General features: G+C 36.3%; 1 protein-coding gene across 6 annotated transcripts in view; it reads right to left on the bottom strand.

Annotated features, from left to right (window-relative positions):
• Positions 1-2,767: 2,767 nt before the first annotated feature.
• KIF20B (kinesin family member 20B) overlaps positions 2,768-23,201 on the bottom strand; it is a 70,815-nt gene continuing 50,381 nt past the window's right edge. For 2 of the 6 annotated variants that reach the window (XM_044240077.1, XM_044240080.1), the window contains exons 26-33: positions 17,039-17,215; positions 15,081-15,191; positions 12,675-12,872; positions 11,618-11,686; positions 9,852-9,953; positions 9,306-9,456; positions 4,647-4,789; positions 2,768-3,016 (exon numbers count right to left, since the gene is read on the bottom strand). In XM_044240077.1, coding sequence (XP_044096012.1) covers positions 2,939-3,016; positions 4,647-4,789; positions 9,306-9,456; positions 9,852-9,953; positions 11,618-11,686; positions 12,675-12,872; positions 15,081-15,191; positions 17,039-17,215 — 1,029 coding nt within the window. In that variant the 3' untranslated portion in view covers positions 2,768-2,938. The remainder of the gene's footprint in view (positions 3,017-4,646; positions 4,790-9,305; positions 9,457-9,851; positions 9,954-11,617; positions 11,687-12,674; positions 12,873-15,080; positions 15,192-17,038; positions 17,216-23,201) is intronic. The other 4 variants (XM_044240078.1, XM_044240082.1, XM_044240079.1 and 1 more) reach the window with 3 other exon arrangements.

The following is a 23,201-nucleotide window of genomic DNA, read 5'->3' as shown; positions in this document are numbered from 1 at the left end:
GGATATGTTAATTAACTTGATGGCTGGGGGATCCTTTCACTATGCATACATATATCAAGTCATCACTTTGTACATTTTAAATATCTCACAATTCTGTCAATTAGATCTCAGTAAAGCTGAAGAAAAATATCTGAGTAAAGACAACGTAAGTATTCTGTGTAATATTCTTATTCATGCAAGTTTTCTGTAATCTTGAAATTTACAAATGCAAAGTTTTTTGAAAGTATTTTTTAGAAACTGACTTTATTAAGATCTCTCTCAGCTTGGCTTTTTTTTTTTTTTCCAACTGATTACAGATTTTACTTCATGTGCACTTGATGACCTTGAAAGGAAAATACATCAAAGGCATATATACATCTAAAGTTCTTATTCAACATGTAGCATGGAAAAATACATCTTATTTATTGCTTTTTACACATTCCAGAAGATATCCGAATGAAGATAGGTTCAAACTGGTCACCCTCTTTAAGTGCTTCTCAAATTGATCCCCACTTACTTCTCATGTCCTCTGATCCCATCTCCTGACCCCAGCCTGAAAGCAATCACTATAGTTTTGCCTCTACTTCCGGCTTTGTCTTTCCATGATAACCAATGTTGTCTTTTCATATGTATATTGACCACTGCTTGTATCTTCTTTGGTGAAGGATCTGTTCAAGTCTTTTTACCAAACTTTTATTGGGCTGGTTATGCTCACATTACAATTTTATACAATCTTATATTTCTCCCAATCAGTGGCTCATATACATTGTGTTGTTTTCCTCACAATTTTTAAGACTGTGTTGATTTTTCTTTCAAAATTGTCTTTATTGTTGGTTTTCAGTAGTTTGACTATGATCTTCTGAGGTGTAGTCTTTGGATTTCTTTATTGGGGTTTATATCTATCAAAGCCAGTGTTTCTTCATAAAACTTTAAAATGACCATTTTTTACAAGTATATTTTTCTGCCCTATTTTCATTTTTATCCTTATGAATCTCCAATTACATGTCAATCCATTTGATATTGTTCTATAGGACCCTAAGGCTCTGTTCTTTCTTCAACCTCTTTTCTCCCAGTTTGGGCAATTTAAATTGATCTGTTTTTAAGTTCACTGACACTTTCTTCTGACATTTCCACTGCTAAATCTATCCAGTATCTCTCTCATTTCATTTATTTTACTTTTTGTTGTTACAACTCCATTTTATTTTTTATACTTTCCATTTCTCTGCTGAGATTCCTTATGTCTATAGTCATTAAGATGACATTTCCTTCAAATCCCTGAACATACACTTAAGAGTTGCTTTAAAGTTTTTTGTAAAATTCAACATGTGCGTGTCAAGGTTTGTTTTGACTCTGTATCACACATTATAAGAGATACATTACAGAGAATCTATATTGTGTCTTCCTTTGAAGGGTGCTGATTTTTGTTCCAGGAGGCATTCTGATTACTGACTACTTTCAACTTTATGTAGGTTTGGTTTTATACTTCGTTAGTATGAATCTTTGGAAAGCACGAGGTATTTCTCAAGCCCTTCTAATTTGGTAAACTCTGCCTCCCTCACAAATCTCGTTGAGGCTTGATTTCAGTCTATATTCAGGGACACTCATTTACACTCTGAGAGCTGAAACAAGAAGGCCACGTCACTTGTTCAACCTAGCTGGGAACATGCATGTTGGGCAACTCAAATTTTTTGCCACTCTGCACATGTCTGAAAAGGACTACAAAAGTGCCTACCCCACTAAGAAGTACATTTTCCCAAGTAAGCAAATCTGCAAATGTAATCCATGAATGAAGATCAACTGTGTATCTATTTTTAGCATAATGAAACCAGGTAACATAAAAAAAATTAGTGCTTAAAAAGTTTTAATAAACTATTTTGATGGAAATTTTCCCTAAACATAGTGTGTCTTAAGACACTAACGATAACTTGTTTCCCTGACTCAAGGTCATCATTATAATAAGCTAAACAATGATAAAACCCAAAGAAACCTTTAAGGTTTTACATATATAAATGTATACTCTTAGATTTAAAATCCCCAGTTGACAAAGTTCTTGACACTGCTGCTTTGGTTTTTGCCAGTTACTTTTTTTTTCTTTCTTTCTTTTTTTTTTTTTTTTAATCAAAGCTCAATAAACCTTAGCTGTATGATCTTATGAAAAGTAAATTTTATGGGTCTCAGTTTTCTTATCTATAATATTAAGAAAATGCATTTCTTAGGTCCCTCCAGATCTAAAATTCTATCTTTCCTAGCTAGCTGTGCCTTTTTAGCCTCTAGATGATTCTTTTCTTCCTGCTTCTGATCTTCTGTGTTCCCAAAAAATAGGAAAGCCAACTCTATTTGCTCACTAACAAATAAAAGACATTCTAATTAAAGACTTGAGATCTTTTCTAAATTATGTGCCCATAAATTCTGGTAACTAAGAGACCTATACACACTTACTCCTGGATCTTAGCTATACTCCAAACAGACACGTAATATCAGTTGTATTTCCTGCCAAATGAAGTAAAAACAATTCATAAGACACTGTTAAATACAGTAATCCAAATATCTGACCTATGATATGTGTAAAAAAACAAAACAAAAAAATAGCATCCTTCCTAGGATCTTCACTGATCCTATGCCTAGGATAAAAGGAAAATGAACAGAGTTTTTATATAGCTTAATATATAAACTTTTCAAATCACTAAGTTGTATACCTGAAACGAATGTAACATTGTATCAACTATACTTAAAAAAAGAGAAAGAAAAAGAAACTATTATAAAAAGTCTTAGAAAAGTAGACAAACGGTGCTGTTAATTTATTATCTTTATTGAATAAAAATTATACTATGTATAAAATAGCAATGTATACACAGGAATTAATGCATCATAATATATACAATTATCTTTGAAAAGTCAGGACTCAAGTTACAATGATTATGAACATAAAACCTGTATTAAAACATTTTCCATAAGTGATTTATTTAGCTGTTTTAGTTCGGAGTCGTCGTTTGAGAATCTGATGATCACTTTCCTTTACTTTACGGTCCATCAAAATCTGAAATTAACAATTTCATAATATTTTTATAAATAAAAGATTATTTATAATTTAGTAAGATCTATTCATGTGCTTAATAAATGAAATAACAGGTACAATGTTTTTGTCCCTTTAGACTCTAAGTATACTAATCTATTAAAAAGCATTATCTAAAGTAATAGATTTTGTAATGATTCTTCCAACACTACCTAACATAGGATTAAAATAATATATACCCTATACTGAATTCAGGACATATATAGCTTGAAGTAATTACTGAAATATTTGGAGGCAAGTGCCTCAAATACTGTTTAAGAAAAAATCTTTCACAGCAACAAGTACAAAAATCCCCCCTTATCTGTGGGGCCTATGTTACAAGTGGATGCCTGAAACCAAGGATAGTACCAAACCCTATGTTTATTGTTTTTTCCTATATACCTATGATATACATATACCTATATACCTATGATACAGTATAACTTATGAGTTAAGCACATTATTATATTAACAGCAATTCACTAATAAAACAATTATAACAACATACTACAGTGGGTTATGACAATGTTGTATGTCTCTTCTAAGTATTTTATATACTGTACTCTCCCTTCTTCTTATGATGATGAGAAATGATAAAATGCCTATGTGATGAGATAAAGTAAGGTGAATGACGTGGAGGCACTGTGACACAGTGCTAGGCTATTACTGATCTTCTGAAATATATCAGAAGAAGGATCATCTGCTTCCAGACCATGAAGACCACAGGACACCGAAACCATGGAAAGCAAAACCAAGGATAAGAAGGGACTACTGTAGTGCTCGCTTCAGCAGCACATATACTAAGAAGGGACTACTGTATATAACTTAGAAGAATAGAAAGAGCATTATATTGCAACTAAGAAAAGAAAGAACTTCGGTCAAGGGAAGAAATTATACATTAATCAGACAGACAGTGAAAAGTGACCAAGAAAATAGTATTTCCTATTGACCCTAATTCTTCACCACCTGCCTTCCAGTGTCTGGTATCTGACATCTACTGTTGCAAAAGGTCTCTGCCCTGATTTCTCTGAGCCACTTTCTGTTGAAGGCTTCTCCTTAAGTTACTTTTCTACCATCCCTTTCATCCACTAGGCAAATGCAAGCATGATGGAAAATTAGAACTTTCCCTGTAATAGCACAGATTGTTCTGAGTGAAGAGATGAGTCATCAAGTCAGGATGACAAACTACAGTCTTAAAAGAACCTGGAAGGCTTAGAGAAAAGGTGGGAGGAAATGACTGAATGTCAATTCTATATTTTTACCAGGCCCACTTAGGCCAGATTTGTACAACTCTTGTAATAAAGTTAACAAAAAAAATAGCTGTTAGAAGCAAGTAAATGACTGAACTGATAATTCTATTGATGGGATTAAAATTTCTCTGATTAATTTACAAATGTAAATAGGTGACACCTGTATACATTAATGCAGTACTTATAATTATTATAAATTTAACACATCAGATGGCAAAAGTATAACATTTAAAGCATATTCCAAGAGATCTGATCTAAAGAATAAAAATTCAAACCATTATAAAATTCAGATTGTTATGAATACTCCCAAATTAAAAAGAACATGAACAGTTTTATTTTTAAGAAAACCAAAAAGAGTAGCTTACCACTTGCCCAGATATATCAATAGGAGATGAAATTTCATTTGTGTATAATTTCCGTTTGGCCCGTTTTGGTCGAGACATATTTTCTTTACTTACTTCTACATTTGAGAGCTTTGAAGAGCTCATTGTTTCAATTATCTTCTTTGCTGTGAAGGAAAAATTGAAACAAGATGGGATCAGGAAGGGGGCACCTGGGTGGCTCAGTGGGTTAAAGCCTCTGCCTTGGGCTCAGGTCATGATCTCAGGGTCCTGGGATTGAGCCCCGCATCGGGCTCTCTGCTCAGCAGGGTGCCTGCTTCCTCCTCTCTCTCTGCCTGCCTCTCTGACTACTTGTTTTCTCTCTGTCTCTGTCAAGTAAATAAATAAAATCTTTAAAAAAAAAAAAAAAAAGATGGGATCAGGAGGGAGACAAACCATAAGAGACTCTTAATCTCATAAAACAAACTGAAGGTTGCTGGGGGGTGGGGCGGTTAGAGATACGGTGGCTGGGTTATGGACACTGGGGAGGCTATCTGCTATGGTGAATGCTGTGAAATGTGTAAGCTTGCTGATTCACAGACCTGTACCCCTTTGGCAAATAATACATTAAATGTTAATTTTAAAAAATTTAAAAATCTTGTTTGGATCTAAAAAAAAAAAAATATGTGTGTGTGTGTGTGTGTGTGTGTGTAAATTATTTAAATCCTGAAACAAATAACTTTCTAATTGAAAAGGTATGATCCTTAATAAAGAAAAACATACCAAATTAAAGAGAAAAAGCACTGTGAAAGGACATGACTAGTCAACTCACAAAGAAAAAAATTAACTGTCTCATAAACACATGAATAATGATGAACAGCAAAAACAAAAAAGCAAATAAATAAAACATCATTTGGCTAATGTCAAAAAAGGTCTGGTAAATTAGAGTACAGCCAATAAAATTCAGGTGTTTTTAATGACTTGGAAAGGCATATGCTATTATGCCAAAAAGCCTGGACCATGCAGCAGTACACATATGTAAAGATATCCACAATAAATGTTAAGTGAAAGTAGTTTAGAATTGTGAGCCCTTTGCTTATCACTAATACACACAGACACACACACATAGAGTAAATCAAATTCTTAATAGTTGATTGCTTCTGGGAAGTAGAATAAAAATTTTCAATTCTTACTTTGTACATTTGTCTTTCAACAGGTACATATTAATTTTAATAGAAAACATATTTCCATCTGGGAAACCTCCTGGGTAGAAAATCCTTGTACATATAATATCAAGTGTATTTTTTTAAATAGAAAAAATATTGAAGGAAATATGCTAAACTGAAAATCTACTTGTAAAGTGTTAATTTATCCTTGAAAGACCTGAGCTGCCCAATGTCAGAGCAGCCTATTAAGTCAATAAGCCACAATGAAAGTAACACTTAAACCTTTAACTACTTACTGCAATAATAGAATAAGCAAGAGGCAAAACGTAAGAAAGTGCCAACTCCCACCCCCACCTTCTGTCTTTCCCCACGTGTGGTCCAGGTCAGGAAGATCAGCACAGAACTGGGGGGTCACTCCCTGCCGAGGGAGCACTGAACAAAAAGCTCTTGCACTGCAGTTTTATGGATCTTGGGACTGGAGGCCAGAGGAAGGGCTAAGAATGGAAAAGTAAAGTCAGAGGAGAAAGTGTCTTCAAGCTTCCGTCCCCTTTCCTGCCATAAGAAGGTCTAAGGCAGAAGTGCCTGAGGAATCTCTCTGCTGAAGGGCCCTGGTAAAGAGGCTCTCAATGAAGGCACCTTGGCTAGAACTACAGATATGGATCAGGGCATTGCTGGCCAGGGTCCTGAGTCCTTGACTCCTTTCAGAAACTGCTCTCCTTTGCTGTGGAAAGGGCAGTTTTCCCCATGAGGCCTAACAGGTAAAGCCTTTGTAACTGCCTATGGTCAGCCTAAAAAGGAGATTTTGGCCAGTACCACCAAACCCCTCATTACAGTGTGCCAGCCCAATACTAAGAGCTGAGAATGGGAACCATACAGACACGCTGCGCTTATGAAGCTTATACTGTAGTGCAAAAAGTAAGAAAACAAAAACCATAGCTTAACTAATGCAATTTGCACTTTGAAAAGATCACGGGCGGCCACGCACTGGATGGACCGGAGATAGGTAAGAGGAAAAAGTTGGAAAACCAGTGAATGAAGGAATGAAATAACGGTGATTATCTAGGACAGATTTTTAAAATACCTGTTTTTTCCCCCTACATTTCCAAGTGATCAACAACAGACACAGTGTAGTTATAATGCAAAATAGGGGTATCTTCTACTCCTAGAAATAACTTTTAAAAAACCCACACTAGGGGCACCTGGTTGGCCCAGTCAGAAAAGCATTTGACTCTAGATCTCAGGGTTGTGAGTTCAAGCCCCATGCTGGGTACAGAGATTAAATAAATAAACTTAACAAAACAAAAGAACAAACAAACAACAATAACAACAGCAGCAAAAAAAACCAGGCACCTGGGTAGCTCAGTCCTTGTGTCTGCCTTCAGCTCAGGTCATGATCTCAGGGTCCTGAGATTAAGCCTTGCATTGGGCTTCCTGCTAAACTGGAAGCCTGCTTCTCCCTCTCCCACTCCCCCTGCTTGTGTTCCCTCTCTTCTGTCTGTCAAGTAAATAAATGAAAAAAAAAAAAAAAAAAGACCCACACCAGGTATACAGGAAGGGAAGAGGTTATAGAGCTGAGTCAACCAAATAAGGAAGTCAGTTACCATATGGGTACTTCCCTGTCCTTGAAAACCTATTTTCTTTTACTATGTAAGTGCTAATCAATATAATTTAAATAAAATACTTATGGATCTAAAATAACAAGTCCTGCCTCTCCACATTCAGACATTTCACAGTTTGCTGTTTGTCCCTTCTATGTTTATACTAATTACGCCTTTTAAAAAAGTACATATATTTTTAAAAATATATACAAATGGGGTCTGGTAAGTCTGAAGTTCCCAAGCTGTGCACTAACACTAGAGCCAACTCACAAGAGCATCTTGAAATATTTTAAATATTCAAAGAAAACAGTGACACACAATAGCTCAAGATAATTCATAGTTTCAAATGATAACATATTACATTCCTTTTGATGATGATGTATCTTTGCAACCCTGATTTTTCAGAAGCTGAGTTTTCAGTGGTTGTTTGGCCTTAGTACTAATGGATAAAATATTGGGTGTTTCTCTGGGTATAGGGGAACAATGAAAACAAACAAACAAAAAAAGCACTCACTGAGACATTAAGGGCACTGTGAACGAAGAAAGTTCGGGGACCTCTGTGTTAAGTTTTTACAGAAAGTGTTTTTAGACTTCTACTATCCCCTGCCTTAGTTCCTTTCCTTCCCCATTCTCCTCACTTCTAGTCTCTAATTTATCTAAGTGCTACCACTGAGGCAATCTCCTGAAAATCTACTCTACCGCCTGCCCCTTTCCCCAATGCTCTCTCCACACTCTCCATGTCAGATATGTACTGTTACCCCAAAGTGCCTGCATATGCCCTACACTCTCCTGGTACTGTGCCTCTGTTAAAACTGTTCCCCTCCAGCAGATGTGTGTGGGGGTGTATGTGTACATATACATGTATGTTTGTGTTTATGTATATGTGTACAGAAAAAGTATAGATCTTAGTATGTGTTTACACACAGGTAGTTAATAAGGTTAATGCTATATTATAAAGAAAAAAGCATGAAGCAACTAAACCCAATAGATATTTACAGAAATACATATTTTTGATATATATGGATCGATAATGTTTGTCAATGCATAGAAAAATATACTATTAAGAACATATACCATAATATAGTGGTTACCTCTCTAGAGGGTGTAATCCTGCCAGGATTTCAATACCCAAGCTAATCCCATCTCTTCCAAAAATTAAAATTTTCCCTTAGCCTCTGAATCAAAATAGCTCTCTTCCCTCCAATACTACCACAGCACTTTGCTTGAACCCTATAAGAACATGAAGCAAGCCGCTTTGAATTAATTTGATCCTTGAAGAACACAGAGCTTTGGGGTTCTGACCCTTGCATAATGTCAAAAATCTGAGTTCAACTTTTGACGCTCCAAAAAGTTAACTGCTAATAGACTACTGTTGATCACAACTCTTACTGATTAACACACATTTTGTATGTATTATATAGTGAATTCTAGCAATAAACTAGAGAAAACAAAATATTATTGAGAAAATCATAAGAGAAAATACATTTACAGTAGTGTACTTATCAAAAAACATCCATGGGGCACCTGTGTGACTCAGTCAGTTAGGCCTTTGAATCTTGATTCTGGCTCAGGTCATGATTTCAGGGCTGAGAGATTAAGCCCTCTGTCAGGCTCCACGCTGAACATGGAGCCTGCTTGGGATTCTCTTTCCCTCTCCCTCTGCTCCCACCTCTAAAAACAAAAGAAAACAAAAACCATCCACATATACGTCAACCTCTGCTGTTCAAACCCGTGTTGCTCAAGGCTCAACTGTACTCACACATGGTTCATTCTCTTCCACTCCAGTGAACGTCTAAGCATCACACCCTCTCATACTCTCTCATAGTAATCAAAATAAGACAATGTCTGTTCGAACAATGGTAATCACTGTTGTTGAGTTTACACACTAGTCGGATATTAGAAAACATCTAACATAAAAGGTCATTTAGTTTTCTGCAAACCTTTTGATTGAAGAATTGTTGGAGAATGTTGTAAGAAGTCTCCAAATTTCTGTAGTGTTCCTTCTTTTTTCTTAGTGGTCACATTTGTACTAACTGTGGACGCCTGACTCCGTAAAGAGTATGTTTTCTTAGATGACGGACGTGTGGAAACCTAAAAAACAAACATTTTTTGTTACTGCCAATGAGAAATGTTAAAAGGAAACAGTTGTAACCATAGCTGAATTAAAAGAGGCCACAAATTCGCAGGCAAGGAACTTGGGATTAAGTAAATGAGAGGAGGATAAAAGAACCAACGCATAGCAAGATGGGTGTGACAGGCTGGAAGGCTGATTGAGAAGTACTGAAGGGCCTGCTGCTGGCCCAATGCTAAAGGCTATACTCTATGCCAAATTAGATGAATAAGAAATGGAATATAAATGAGTTATAACTGGACAAAAGTGGATTTCTGAGTAATTACTGATCAACTTTTACATCTTTATTTTTATATTCTACTTTATAAATATAAGTTAAGAAAATGGTCAATTCTGAACACATTTAAAGACAAACCTTTTGTTCCTTTTTGACAGAAGAATTTCTATGCTCAGAAACAGGAGACTTCAGATTAGGTCTGGGTGTAGCATTCTTTTTATTTTCACATTTCACCAAGTCCTAAAATTAATGAATTTCAGTACTAGTTAATTCCTAACAATATTTTCTTTGTCTAGGCTTTAAAAAAAGATGATTTTGTTTTTCTTTTGAAGATTTTATTTATTTATTTGACAGAGAGAGAGAGAGAGAGATCATAAGTAGGCAGAGCAGCAGGCAGAGAGAGAAGGGGGAAGCTGGCTCCTGGCTGAGCAGAGAGCCAATGGAGGCTTGATCCCAGGACCCTGAGATCATGACCTGAGCCGAAGGCAGAAGCTTAACCCACAGAGCCACCCAGGCATCCCAAGATGATGGTTTTTAACCAAGGGTGATTTTGACCCTGGGAGACATTGACAACGTCTGGAGATATTCTGGGTTGTCATTCCTGGGGTAGGAAGGTATTTACTGGCAACTATTAGTAGAGGCCAGCAATGTTCCTAAATACCCTTATAAACGCATAGGAGAGCCTTCCAAAACAGAGGTGTATAAACCCAATATCAATCATGCTGAACTTGAAAAACCCTGACCGAAGGTATGACTTTTTCTCCCAACTTTATTGAGGTATTATTGACATATAACATAGGTAAGTTTAAGATGTACAATGTGAGGATTTAATACACACATATATGGGAACATGACTGAAGGTATGAATTTTTCACACACATCATAAATAATGAAATTACATAAGCTAAATAAGAAATAGTAGAAGGGATACATCTTTTATTTGAAGCCCATTTCTAAAATATAGCAATACATCTACTCTTTCCCCAACTCCCAAATCATGCAGAGTCTCTATGTTTAAGAACTCTTACTGAAATCTGGCAGCATCAAAAACAAAACAGAACAAGAACAAGTAAAAATCTTCAGTATAAGCACAGGCAAAATATTAAAATCAAGAAATATACTCTATCTTCCCTACTAAATAGGTATGACATACTACTTTTTTTTCTCCCATATAACTTCTCTTAGGACAAAGTCTCTTGTAGTATATTAACTGAATCAAACTCATACAAATCGTAGTTGTACCAAAGATTATAAACATAAAAGGGAAAAAAAAAAAGTCAAGAAAAGAAACAAAGAAAAGATTATGACTGAACCTCAGAATTCAAGTTACAAAGCAGAAGTCATAAGGGTAATAAGAAGTGGACTCCTGAAAGGGGAAAGACAGATGGCATCAATGGGAAACAAAGGCACAGTAGTAATGCATCATACTTGCAGTGTGCAATGAAGAGGGCTCTGGAGTCTTCACTGGGTTAGAACGTACAGAGCACTACACAAGTGGTTGTCATGAGGACCTTACAACACTCCGTTTACTAGAGCAGTGAAGAACTAGTAAAATCAGGAAAATCCTTCAATTTCTACATGATTTATCTACAACAATCTGGATATCTATTCTGAAAAACACTTGGGGAGTATATACAAACAGTAAAATGAATAAAATAATGGGTTTTCAAATCCCTGAATACACAACCAATTTTTCCTTTTCCCTTGAAAAAAATGAATCAAGGAAAAGTCAAAATAGATCATAATGAAATTAAAATACTATTTTAATGTTATCTAAAATTTATTAAATATAAATTAAATAAATATTGAATAAAAGTTAAATAAGGCTCTACTAAACAAGCACTAAATTATTCTAGATGTAGCAGGAAAGATGCTAAATAAATTTCATTTGGCAAATTTATTACCTGACAGAGAGCCTCAGGAGTATGGTTAACATTATTTCTGCTCTTCCACCAGCTTGAAAATATACTACTCTTTAAAGAGGTAGGAAAAAAAAAAGTTGAAGAAAAGTTATTGTGCTAGAGAGTTTATAATTAGTTTTAAATTTAAAACAAGTTACTTTTTAAAATAAATATTACCATTTATTATGTATCCACCAAATGTGGAACAAAAGCTAAGCATTTTAAACATATTATCTCTAATCCTTTATTTCCAAAAGGAGTAAAGTGAGAATGAGAAAGTTTATGTGACCAGCCAAACCTGCTTGACTAGGATACGGCAGAAGATTTGCTAACCCTACAATCAGAGAGCTACAGTACAAAGTAGTAAAGAGTTTGTATCCTACCACTAAACAGAGGGCCATATTTTAATATACCAGCTGATAGAAAAAGTCTCTCTTCCAAAATCTACTATAACCATAGGGAACTAGATTTTACTTAAATAACAAAGATTATACTCGAGCAATTTAGCCATTTGGTTTCTGTAATTTATCAACCCTTTTCTCTTCCACTAGAGGGAAAAGTCACTAAGTTTGAACAGGACTGGTATACTGAAATAGCTTTCCACTGAAATCTACCATCAATCAACCTATCACAGCTTCGATGAAACAAAGGCTAAGTTTTAAAATAACCCTAAGCTTTTTGTTTAAGGACTATTCAACTACAATAATATTCTTCTTTTTTTTTTTCAAGATTTTATTTATTTATTTGACAGAGAGAGAGAGACAGTGAGAGAGGGAACACAAGCAGGGGGAGTGAGAGAGGGAGAGGCAGGAAGCCCACTGCGGGGGCTTGATCCCAGGATACTGGGATCATGACATGAGCCAAAGGCAGCCGCTTAACGATGGAAGCATTAATGTGCCCCACAATAATATTCTTAAGGAGTACAAAATATGCCACAAATTATGATTTTGGTCTCCAATAACAGTGCTTATGAACAAGAAGGCTGTATGAAAGTTTAATTATGTATAATAACTAAGCTTAAGTTTTGCTTGTTAAATTTACTCATTAGTTAAGTACTTACCTCCTCCATTTCATTACTCTTCCTCTTCCGGGCCTTGGGAATCTTAACCGTCACGGGTAAAGTGCAACCAGGGTGTTTCACTGCCATTTTGTTTGGCCGTAAAGGTGTAAATTGAATCTCTAACTCAGGTTTTGGAAATCGAGTGGTTTGATTATTTTCTGTTGACACTTCACAAGAGTCAATAACTACAGAGCCATCCTACAACAGAATTAAAAAGAAAAACAAATCTTATTTGCAGAATATGAATTCATGAATCACCAAGAATTAACTCTTTCAAATACCTATCAGAGACAATGAATTGGAAAAGATTAAAAGGGTGCTGGGTCAAATAAACCACAGCAAGGACAGAAAGATGAAGTTATGATCTACCCTCTCCAGGTTTATACATGATATGTTAAAATCCAAGGAAACAGAGATCAGTATTTCCCAAACTTGTATGATCATAAGGATAATTTAGACAATTTGTTTAAAAGATTCTTGGACCCTACTACAAACCTACTACTGAGTTTGTTTGTACTCCATTGTTATTTTGCACCCAGAACAAAGAGCCTCACTAGTCCCACCTGCCTCTTAGTCCTGGCCCCAGGAGGCAGCCCCTGTGATGTGGGCGAGCACTGCTACTGGAGTCAGGGATGACTGGTTTGAATACTAGTTCTGCTCACCTCTTACTCTGGGTTACTTTGAAAAGCTTCCTTAATTCTTCACTTTTTTTCTTTTCTCTTGTTGATGAAGGCTTACCTACTTCCAGGGTTACCATGAAGAATAAATTATGGGACGTCTTGCATCACAAACCTACTAAATCAGCAATCTCCTAGGAAAGAGTCTAGGATTTTTAATAAGCACCCTAGTTAAGGTAGATTAAATTGGCTTCTAATTCTTTGTTACTCTTCCCACTGAGAAATGGAGTCTCATTCCCCTTCCTTGAATCTGAGTGGTCCTTAATGACTTCCATGGCCAACAGGATGTGGTGGAAATAACATCAACGTTCTGAGGCTCAATCATAAGAAGCCTATAACTGCCATCCTGTCCTCTTTGAAAAGTTACTTCCACTCCCCCTTCAAAATGCCTCATTCAGAATGCAGCCACTGTGCTGTGAGAAGCCCAAGCCACAGGGAGAGGCCACATATAGGTCCAGCTGAGCTCCCAGAAATCAACTTTTAGCTCTATGAATGAATCATTTTAGACTTTAAACAAAACAGAGGATATTGATTTCATAAAGGCAAGAAAAATATACAAACCAGCATAACAAAACCATTCCCCAGAATACACAGTAACTTTTGGAATTCATAGTAAGAATTGGAATCAGGAGGTTTAGGACATAAATTTATGTATACATATAAAGTTGTATAAACATACATAAATTTATATATAAATTTATAAAGAAATGTTCCATATATAACTGCCTTTACAATCAAGATTAATCTTGTTTATGAATTAACTTCAAACTTTTCTTCAAATGATATGATCTTAGTCTCTAAGGCCAATGCTAATTATCTGAAATTCCACCAAAAACTATCAAAGAAAGGGCAAGAGAAAAGAAATGGCTCCTGCTATTTCTCCAGCTTAAGATACCCCTCTCTTCCTATTCATAGCTTGGTAAAATCTATTCACCTCAAGACCCACTATGATGTTAGCTTCTCTAATCCACATCCACAACCACTCGGGCAAAATTCATCATATCTTCCTTTCAGGCAATGTTCCTCTTAGCACTCTTCATGACTCTTAGTCCACAAGAAGAAGTCAAACAAGTAGTCATTGAGGCATCTTACTACATTCTTTACTCCTTGAGGATGGCGATCATGCCTTATGTTTGTTCTCTCAGTATTTAGCAATGTTTCCAACCAACACTGAAAACTTGCAAAAGTGTTTTAAAAACAAATGCAAAAAAGGAATTTTGTCTTCAAAACTTTAAGTGACATAGAATTTTTATCTATTTCATATGTAATCTAAGACTCTATCTATTATCCAAAGTGATTCATAGAACCCTAAGCCCACTACAGATTAAGGGAACTCACTGTGAATTACTGAGATATGGTGACAAAGTTATTAAATGGGTACGATTTAAAAAAAAAAATACTGAATAGAATGCATATTAAAAGGACATCTTATGAGGACATCATCCATGTTTTATCTTTTGTAGGATTTCCTATTTCTGACCATCAAGTTTGTTTATAATAGCAGATCTGTTGTTTGCAATGAGTATCATTTTGGGAAGAGATTAATACCGTTTGGGGATCTAATCTTCCAAAAGAATTTCACTTCTCAAAAGGCTTTAGGTTTTCCTTCCCAAAGCCAAGAGCACATACACATAACTGCACAGCAAGATACTAAACTTGCAAGTGTTATTTACTAATTAACAGTCACTGTAAAGAGGGTAAAAAGTGGACTGTGTTACCAAATGCCCACCTCTTCCTCATTCCTAGAAACTTCAAAACTTGCTGACTGAGGTTCCGTTTCAACTCTGCCAGGATCCATTGAACTCAGATGTGTAGGCTTGATATCGACATTTTGTTCTTCCTAAGAAATATTAAAACAAGCCACTGTAACCAAATATGTATTAAAACACTTCACCTAAAGAAAAGAAAATCAAGATTTGGGTGGATTAAATCAAGGAAGTAATGAAAGACTTCCTTCTCTCATTCTCAGAGACTTAGGAAAGGCTGGGAAACTTGCCAGCCCCTGGCCCTGATTGAAAGAGAAATCTAAAAGACTACTTTCAATTTTCAAAATTTTAAGTGTATTCTCTCATTTTACTTTCATTCCAACTCTCTCAGCTAGATTTGGCAAGAATCATCATTCCTACTTTCTAGATGAGGAAACCGAAACCTAAAGATATAAAATCACATGGCTAAGATCTGTATTAATTTGGAAGTGCTAGAACCCCAGCAACCGCTTTGACAACACCATTCTGAAAAACTTGAGGAGTCTTGAGAATGCAACTAGAGTATCAGAGTAGAAAAGACCATATTGATAACTAAACCTTTTCCTGCTGCACACCTCATCCCTTTTTCTCAGTCACAGGCTATGTTCTATTCCTATACTCTATTTAAGGGATCTATAAAGAAGTATCAGATTATATTTTTAAACTTCATAAATTCCACCATTCCACCTTTATAAACTTGATAAATTCCACAATTCCACCACTTGAAAAATTCTGCCTTCCCACAACTGCCATCAAAAGCAGAAGTCAGGGGCGCCTGGGTGGCTCAGTTGGTTGAACAACTGCCTTCAGCTCAGGTCATGATCCCAGACTTCCAGGATCGAGTCCCGCATCAGGCTCCCAGCTCCTCGGGGAGTCTGCTTCTCCCTCTGACCTTCTCCTCTCTCATGCTCCCTCTCACTCATTCTCTCTCAAATAAATAAATAAAATATTTAAAAAAAAAAAAAAAGCAGAAGTCATATATATCTCTTATGTCACGTACCCAGATAGAAAAGGTTGTACCGAATCTACATATGGAACAACTAGCATGTATTGGCATCCACTGTGGTAAAAACTGTGCTAACTATTTTGCAAATGTTCTCAATTTTCACAACTCTATTAGGAAGACATTACTATCTCTGTTTTAGAGAAGTTCAGATGTAGTAATTTTCCCAAACCACAGTGAGAGCAACACACACCTAGTTTTTCTGTTTCTAATATGTGCTATTTATAACACGTGCTACTACCTCTTTATTTTAGCAGTCTTCCTCTTGGGATCATGAAGTCTTTTGTTGTGACAGACAGGCACATACATTTATCTTCCTACTGTCTGGAGGCAGCAGATTTTTAAGCAATGATCATTTATTTTGGAAAGACTAGCTTCAGATGTACCCTGATTCGATTACACCAGGAAGTAGCTATCTGTGAAATGCAATCCCCTCTCCATGCAGGGTTCCCAATCCTGATGTAATATTACAAAAGTAACTCCTGAATGACTCAGCATCGTGAGTCACTATCAAAACAATTCATTTTCAAAACAATTCATATCTTTATATAGTCAACTATATAGTTGTTAGGGTGGGCCCAAGTATTTAAATATTACCAAGGGTTCAGGTTGAATCACATTTCCACATTTGAGAGGTAGATGAGGGACTAAATCACAAATTGTTTATTTTCTAATTATGCTACCTGAAAGATATGACCAAAATATTTGAGGAAGTACTATTTCTCAGTTGGTCACTGGCAAATCAATCATAATGATAAAACTCTGAAAACATGACATACATAATAACTACCCAAATAACGTTTCCAACACTGATTCCTCTGTGATCTATTAAAACTTGTTTTTCTATCTCCTGAGAGTTAATCAATTAAATAATTGTGAAAAATTCCTGTGTTCAATTAAAAAAAAGGCATTGAAAGATAAGGGTAAGATTCTACTCACGGTTTCAGGAGGCTCCAAAGTGATCTTTCTTAATTGTTCAATTTCATTATCTTTCTGGATATTACTGGAGATCAGTTCCTTCAGCTGTACTTCCAAAGCTGCAACCAGTTGATCCCGTTCTTCTCGCCACTTCTGAAGATTCTCATCTTTCTCTGCCAGTTGTGCTGTAAGTATTTCCTAACCAGAAAATAAAGAAAACATTATGAAAGTAAGAATTTTTTGAAATTTTTACTAGAAATAACACAACTATGAATAAGACAAGGAACAAACTACATAGTTAGGGCTAGATAAAATATTTACTTGTAAAACAAAATACACAATGCCTTTACATATTTACTGCCCACATGCTGTATTTATCCTTATCCCACCCTCATTCCAAAAATCATTTATTGGTCACTTTTTCAAAAAGCAATTATGGTTTTTAAACTAATGCTAGCATTTCCCCCAGTATTTTGGAAATGAGAGGTTAAAACTACAGTCAAGCAAATGACAAAACTAATAGGAACAAACAACAGAGAAATGAAAATTTGAAATATCATTTTCAATGAGTTCTAAAACCATGATAGTGGTGAATTAAAGAAAATATGCATCAGACCTAAACAAGAGGAGCCACAAAACACTGCTGAAAGAAAAATACATCAATAAATGGAGAGATAATTTGTGCTAATGATCCAAAGACTCCATATTGTTAAGATGTCAGTTTTCCATAAATAGATCTAAACAAAGTCAAAACAATCTCAATCAAAATCCAGGCAGGTGAGAGTGCAAGTGTATGGAAATGGGAAAGTTCACTGTAAAAGTTATATGAAAATGCAAACGATCTAGAATAGTAAAAATTATGTTGAAGATGAAGAACAAAGTAGGAACAAATACACTGTCATTTCAAGCCTACTATAATAATCAAGACAATGTGATACTGGTAGGAACAGAGATCAGTGGAATTGAAAAGAAGGTCTACAAGCTCACGGTCGATTGACATTCTACAATAACACCAAAATAAGCCAGTGGAGGAAAGGACAGTCTTTTCAATAAAGAATGCTGGAACAACAGCCAAATGAAAAAAAAAAAAAAAAAGAACCCCAATCCCAATCTCATACCACATACAAAAAGTAATCCTTGGACAAAAGTGCCAGAGCAGTGGGAAAGTTTTTTTGTCAATAAGTACTACCAGGAAAATTAGTAACCCACATTAAAAAATTAGTCTTTTTTTTTCTCAATTTATTTATTTTAAGAAAAACAGTATTCATTATTTTTTCACCACACCCAGTGCTCCATGCAAGCCGTGCCCTCTATAATACCCACCACCTGGTACCCCAACCTCCCACCTCCCGCCACTTCAAACCCCTCAGATTGTTTTTCAGAGTCCATAGTCTCTCGTGGTTCACCTCCCCTTCCAATTTACCCCAACTCCCTTCTCCTAACACCCCTTGTCCTCCAAGCTATTTGTTATGCTCCACAAATAAGTGAAACCATATGATAACTGACTGTCTCTGCTTGACTTATTTCACTCAGCATAATCTCTTCCAGTCCTGTCCATGTTGCTACAAAAGTTGGGTATTCATCCTTTCTGATGGAGGCATAATACTCCATAGTGTATATGGACCACATCTTCCTTATCCATTCGTTCGTTGAAGGGCATCTTGGTTCTTTCCATAGTTTGGCGACCGTGGCCATTGCTGCTATAAACATTGGGGTACAGATGGCCCTTCTTTTCACGACATCTGTATCATTGGGGTAACCTAACCAAAGAGGTAAAGGATCTGTACTCGAAGAACTACAGAACACTCATGAAAGAAATTGAAGAAGACACAAATAGATGGAAGACCATTCCATGCTCTTGGATCGGAAGAATAAACATTGTTAAAATGTCTATACTGCCTAGAGCAATCTATACTTTTAATGCCATTCCGATCAAAATTCCACCGGCATTCTTCAAAGAGCTGGAGCAAATAATCCTAAAATTTGTATGGAATCAGAAGAGACCCCGAATCGCTAAGGAAATGTTGAAAAACAAAAATAAAGCTGGCGGCATCATATTACCTGATTTCAAGTTTTATTACAAAGCTGTGATCACCAAGACAGCATGGTACTGGCATAAAAACAGACACATAGACCAGTGGAACAGAGTAGAGAGCCCAGATATGGACCCTCAACTCTATGGTCAAATAATTTTCAACAAAACAGGAAAAAATATACAGTGGAAAAAAGACAGTCTCTTCAATAAATGGTGCTGGGAAAACTGGACAGCTATATGTACAAGAATGAAACTCGACCATCCTCTTACACTGTACACAAAGATAAACTCAAAATGGATAAAAGACCTCAACGTGAGACAGGAATCCATCAGAATCCTAGAGGAGAACATAGGCAGTAATCTCTTCGATATCAGCCACAGCAACTTCTTTCAAGATATGTCTCCAAAGGCAAAGGAAACAAAAACGAAGATGAACTTTTGGGACTTCATCAAAATCAAAAGCTTCTGCACAGCAAAGGAAACAGTCAAAAAAACAAAGAGGCAACCCACGGAATGGGAGAAGATATTTGCAAATGACAGTAGACAAAAGGTTGATATCCAGGATCTATAATGAACTCCTCAAACTCAACACACACGAAACAGGCAAACATATCAAAAAATAGGCAGAAGATATGAACAGACACTTCTCCAATGAAGACATACAAATGGCTATCAGACACATGAAAAAATGTTCATCATCATTAGCCCTCAGGGAGATTCAAATTAAAACCACATTGAGATATCACCTTACACCAGTTAGAATGGCCAAAATTAACGAAACAGGAAACACCATGTGTTGGAGAGGATGTGGAGAAAGGGGAACCCTCTTCCACTGTTGGTGGGAATGCAAGTTGGTGCAGCCTCTTTCTCCAAAGAGGAGATTCCTCAAGAAATTAAAAATAGAGCTTCCCTATGACCCTGCAATTGCACTCCTAGGTATTTACCCCAAAGATACAGATGTCGTGAAAAAAAATTAGTCTTGATGCCTAACTCACTCCAACACAAAACTCAAAATACTAGAATCAAAATACGAAAGGTAAAAACCTATACAGGAAAAAGTGTAAGAGAACACCTTCATGTCTTTAGGGTTAATAAAGGAAAAGATCAGGAAAATGAACTAAAATATATTTAAGAACTCGAATTCATAAAAAGGCATTAAGGGAATAAAAAGTAAACTAGAAACTGAAAAAAGGTACTTGCAACACATGACAAGGATAGGAGGGTTCCTATCCAGAAAGTATAAGAAGCTTCTACATATCAACTAGAAAAAACCAGATAGTCCAAGAGGTAAAAGGTACAGGGCCCCATAATCTTCAACCTCATTAATACTCAAGGAAAAGCACATTAAAACCATAAAAAATGACCAGTAATACCACATTTTTTAAAATATACAGCAACCCTAAACTAATTAGAGTATAAATGGATATAACTACTCTGAAAACCAACCTGACATTCTACCAGAGTTCGACACACGTATACCCTATCATCCAACACTTCCATTCTTAGCTAACTATGCAAGAGAAATGCATGCACATGTGACTGAGAGAAATGTATAAAAATGTTTATGGGAGAATTTACATATAATATGTCAAAGCAGAAAATAATTCACATATCCTCAGTATTAAAATGAAGAGGCCATGGTATATTTATACACTGCAATATTCAGTAATGAAAACAGACTAATTCCAGCTATATGTGACATGAGTAATTCTCACAAACATAATGCTGAAAGAAGCCAGGTACAAACAAATGCATCCTGCATAATTCCATTTACATAAAAGTGAAAACTGGCCAAAACTAAAGTACAACATTAAGACAGAATAGTTATTACCACTAGGAAAGAAACAGAAGAGGAGCCCCCTGGGGGGGCTGGTAATGTTCTATTTCTTGAAATGGGTGGTACTTAAGTGGACACTGACTTTACAACAGTTCACGGGATTATCGTTAGTTTTATTTACTGTGATTTACTGCATTACATGTGATTTATACCTTAATATGGCAGGACATAAATCCCAGGTATGACTGCAAAGAAATATATGGGAGAAAGAAGGAAGCTAGCCTTCTCTAGGATTAAAAACTGAAAGTAGGTTTTGGGCACCTAGGGGTTCAGTCAGTTAAGCTTCCAACTCTTGATATTGGTTCAGGTCATGAGGTTCCTCATGGGGTGTAGAGCCTACTTCAGATTCTCTCTCTCTCCCTCTTTGCCTGTTCCTCCCTCCCTGCCCCTCAATCATGTTCTCTAGCTCTTAAAAAGAAAAACAAAACAACTTAATGTAGGTTTACTTGCTAGCACTGCTGCCAGAGGGATCACTGACTAGGAAAAGAAAATAGCTCTATTACTGGTTTAGTGCTGGAGTGACGGACAGTGCCAACAGTTTTGATTCTACTTCTTGCCTCTTACTATTGCCTAGGAAAGTATGATGGGCTATGGGACAGGAGCAGAAAACTAGTAGCAACCTTTCCTGTTAAGACAAATGCAGCATCAGAGAATCATGCTCAACGCATTTTCTGAAGATATACTCAATCATGTGGAATTGGGACATGAACTATGTTGCCATTTCAGAGCTGTAGTAATGACAAGTTATTAGTCTTCCATGATTTAGCTTATGACAGAAAGAGTCAAGACTCTAAGGAAATGACAACTAGGGAGCACATGGGTGGCTCAGTTAAGCATCTGACTTTGGCTTAGGTCATGGTCCTGAGATCCTCGGATCGAGCCCCACATTGGGCTCTCTGTTCAGCGGGGACTCTGCTTCTCCCTCTCCTTCTGTCCCTCTCCCGAGCTCAGACTCTCTCTCTTTTTAGGTCTCTCTCAAGTAAATAAATAAAATCTTGAAAAAACAAAAAACAAAAACAAAAACAAAAGACAACTAATGTAATGTAGTATTACAGATGAGACCCTAGACCCAGAAAAAGATAACAGTGGTAAAATCCATGAAATTCTAATATGCTCCACAAAGTAGCGAACAGAAATACAATAATGTTAATTTGTTGATTTTGATCATTGTACTATTGTGATGTGAGGTGCTAACATCAGGAGAAGTTAGTGGTAAGTACACAGGAACTCTGAAGTAGTTTGGCAACTTTTCTGTAAATAAAATGGTTTCAAACTAAAAAGGTAAAATTATTTTTAAAAATCAGGGGGAAAATCACCCTTAACTTACTGAAAATTAATATCTTGGTTTTAAAAGGAAGCTCAGCAATTATCTGTAAAATTCTGTCATAAACAAACAAAAATAACCAGCAACAACAATGTGATACTGCCAACTTACTACTATTGTTTTATAACTTACTACTTACTACTACTGTTTTATATTCATTTAAAAACAGTGTCAATGTGTTGCACAATAGCTTTCCTAAGACCAACAATACCTTTTAACTTCTTTTTTCTGTTGGCAAACAGAGTAAGCAGTCAATTAAAACAGGAGAGAAAAAACAAGCTAAGAATTGCTATTAAGAGCTATAGCTACTGAAGATAAAAACTGAGGGGTATTTTTACCTATCGTCTTCAAGAAACTATTTAGCTGACAATTTTTTCAATATTTTATTTATTTTAGGGGTGCCTGGGTGGCTCAGTGGATTAAGCCTCTGCCTTCGGCTCAGGTCATGATCCTATCATCCTAGGATCAAGCCCCACATCGGGCTCCCTGCTCAGTGGAGAGTCTGCTTCCCCGGTCTCTCTCTGCCTACTTGTGATCTCTGTCTGTCAAATAAATAAATAAAAACCTTTGAAAAAATTTTTTAAATTTATTTTAGAAACAGAAAAGAGCACAAGCTGGGGGAGGGACGGAGAGGGAGAGAGAATCTCAAGCAGACTCCATATTTACTGTGGACACCAACAAAGGGCTCGATCTCATGACCCCAAGACCATGACCTGAGCCAAAACCAAGGGTCAGATGCTCAACCAACTGAGCCACCCAGGCACCCATAAATGACTTTTTAATTAAAAGTCCTGATAAAATCAGCTTATGAGGGGCACCTGGGTGGCTCAGTGGGTTAAAGCCTCTGCCTTCGGCTCAGGTCATGATCCCAGGGTCCTGGGATTGAGCCCCACATCAGGCTCTCTGCTCAGCAGGGAGCCTGCTTCCCCCTCTCTCTCCTCCTGCCTCTCTGCCTACTTGTGATCTCTATCTGTCAAATAAATAAAAT

The sequence above is a fragment of the Neovison vison genome, chromosome 2 (assembly GCF_020171115.1).
Source record: "Neovison vison isolate M4711 chromosome 2, ASM_NN_V1, whole genome shotgun sequence".
In the NCBI taxonomy this organism is placed as follows: domain Eukaryota; kingdom Metazoa; phylum Chordata; class Mammalia; order Carnivora; family Mustelidae; genus Neogale; species Neogale vison.
Note: the sequence above shows the minus strand (reverse complement) of the source record. Positions and strands in the feature narration are given on the sequence as shown.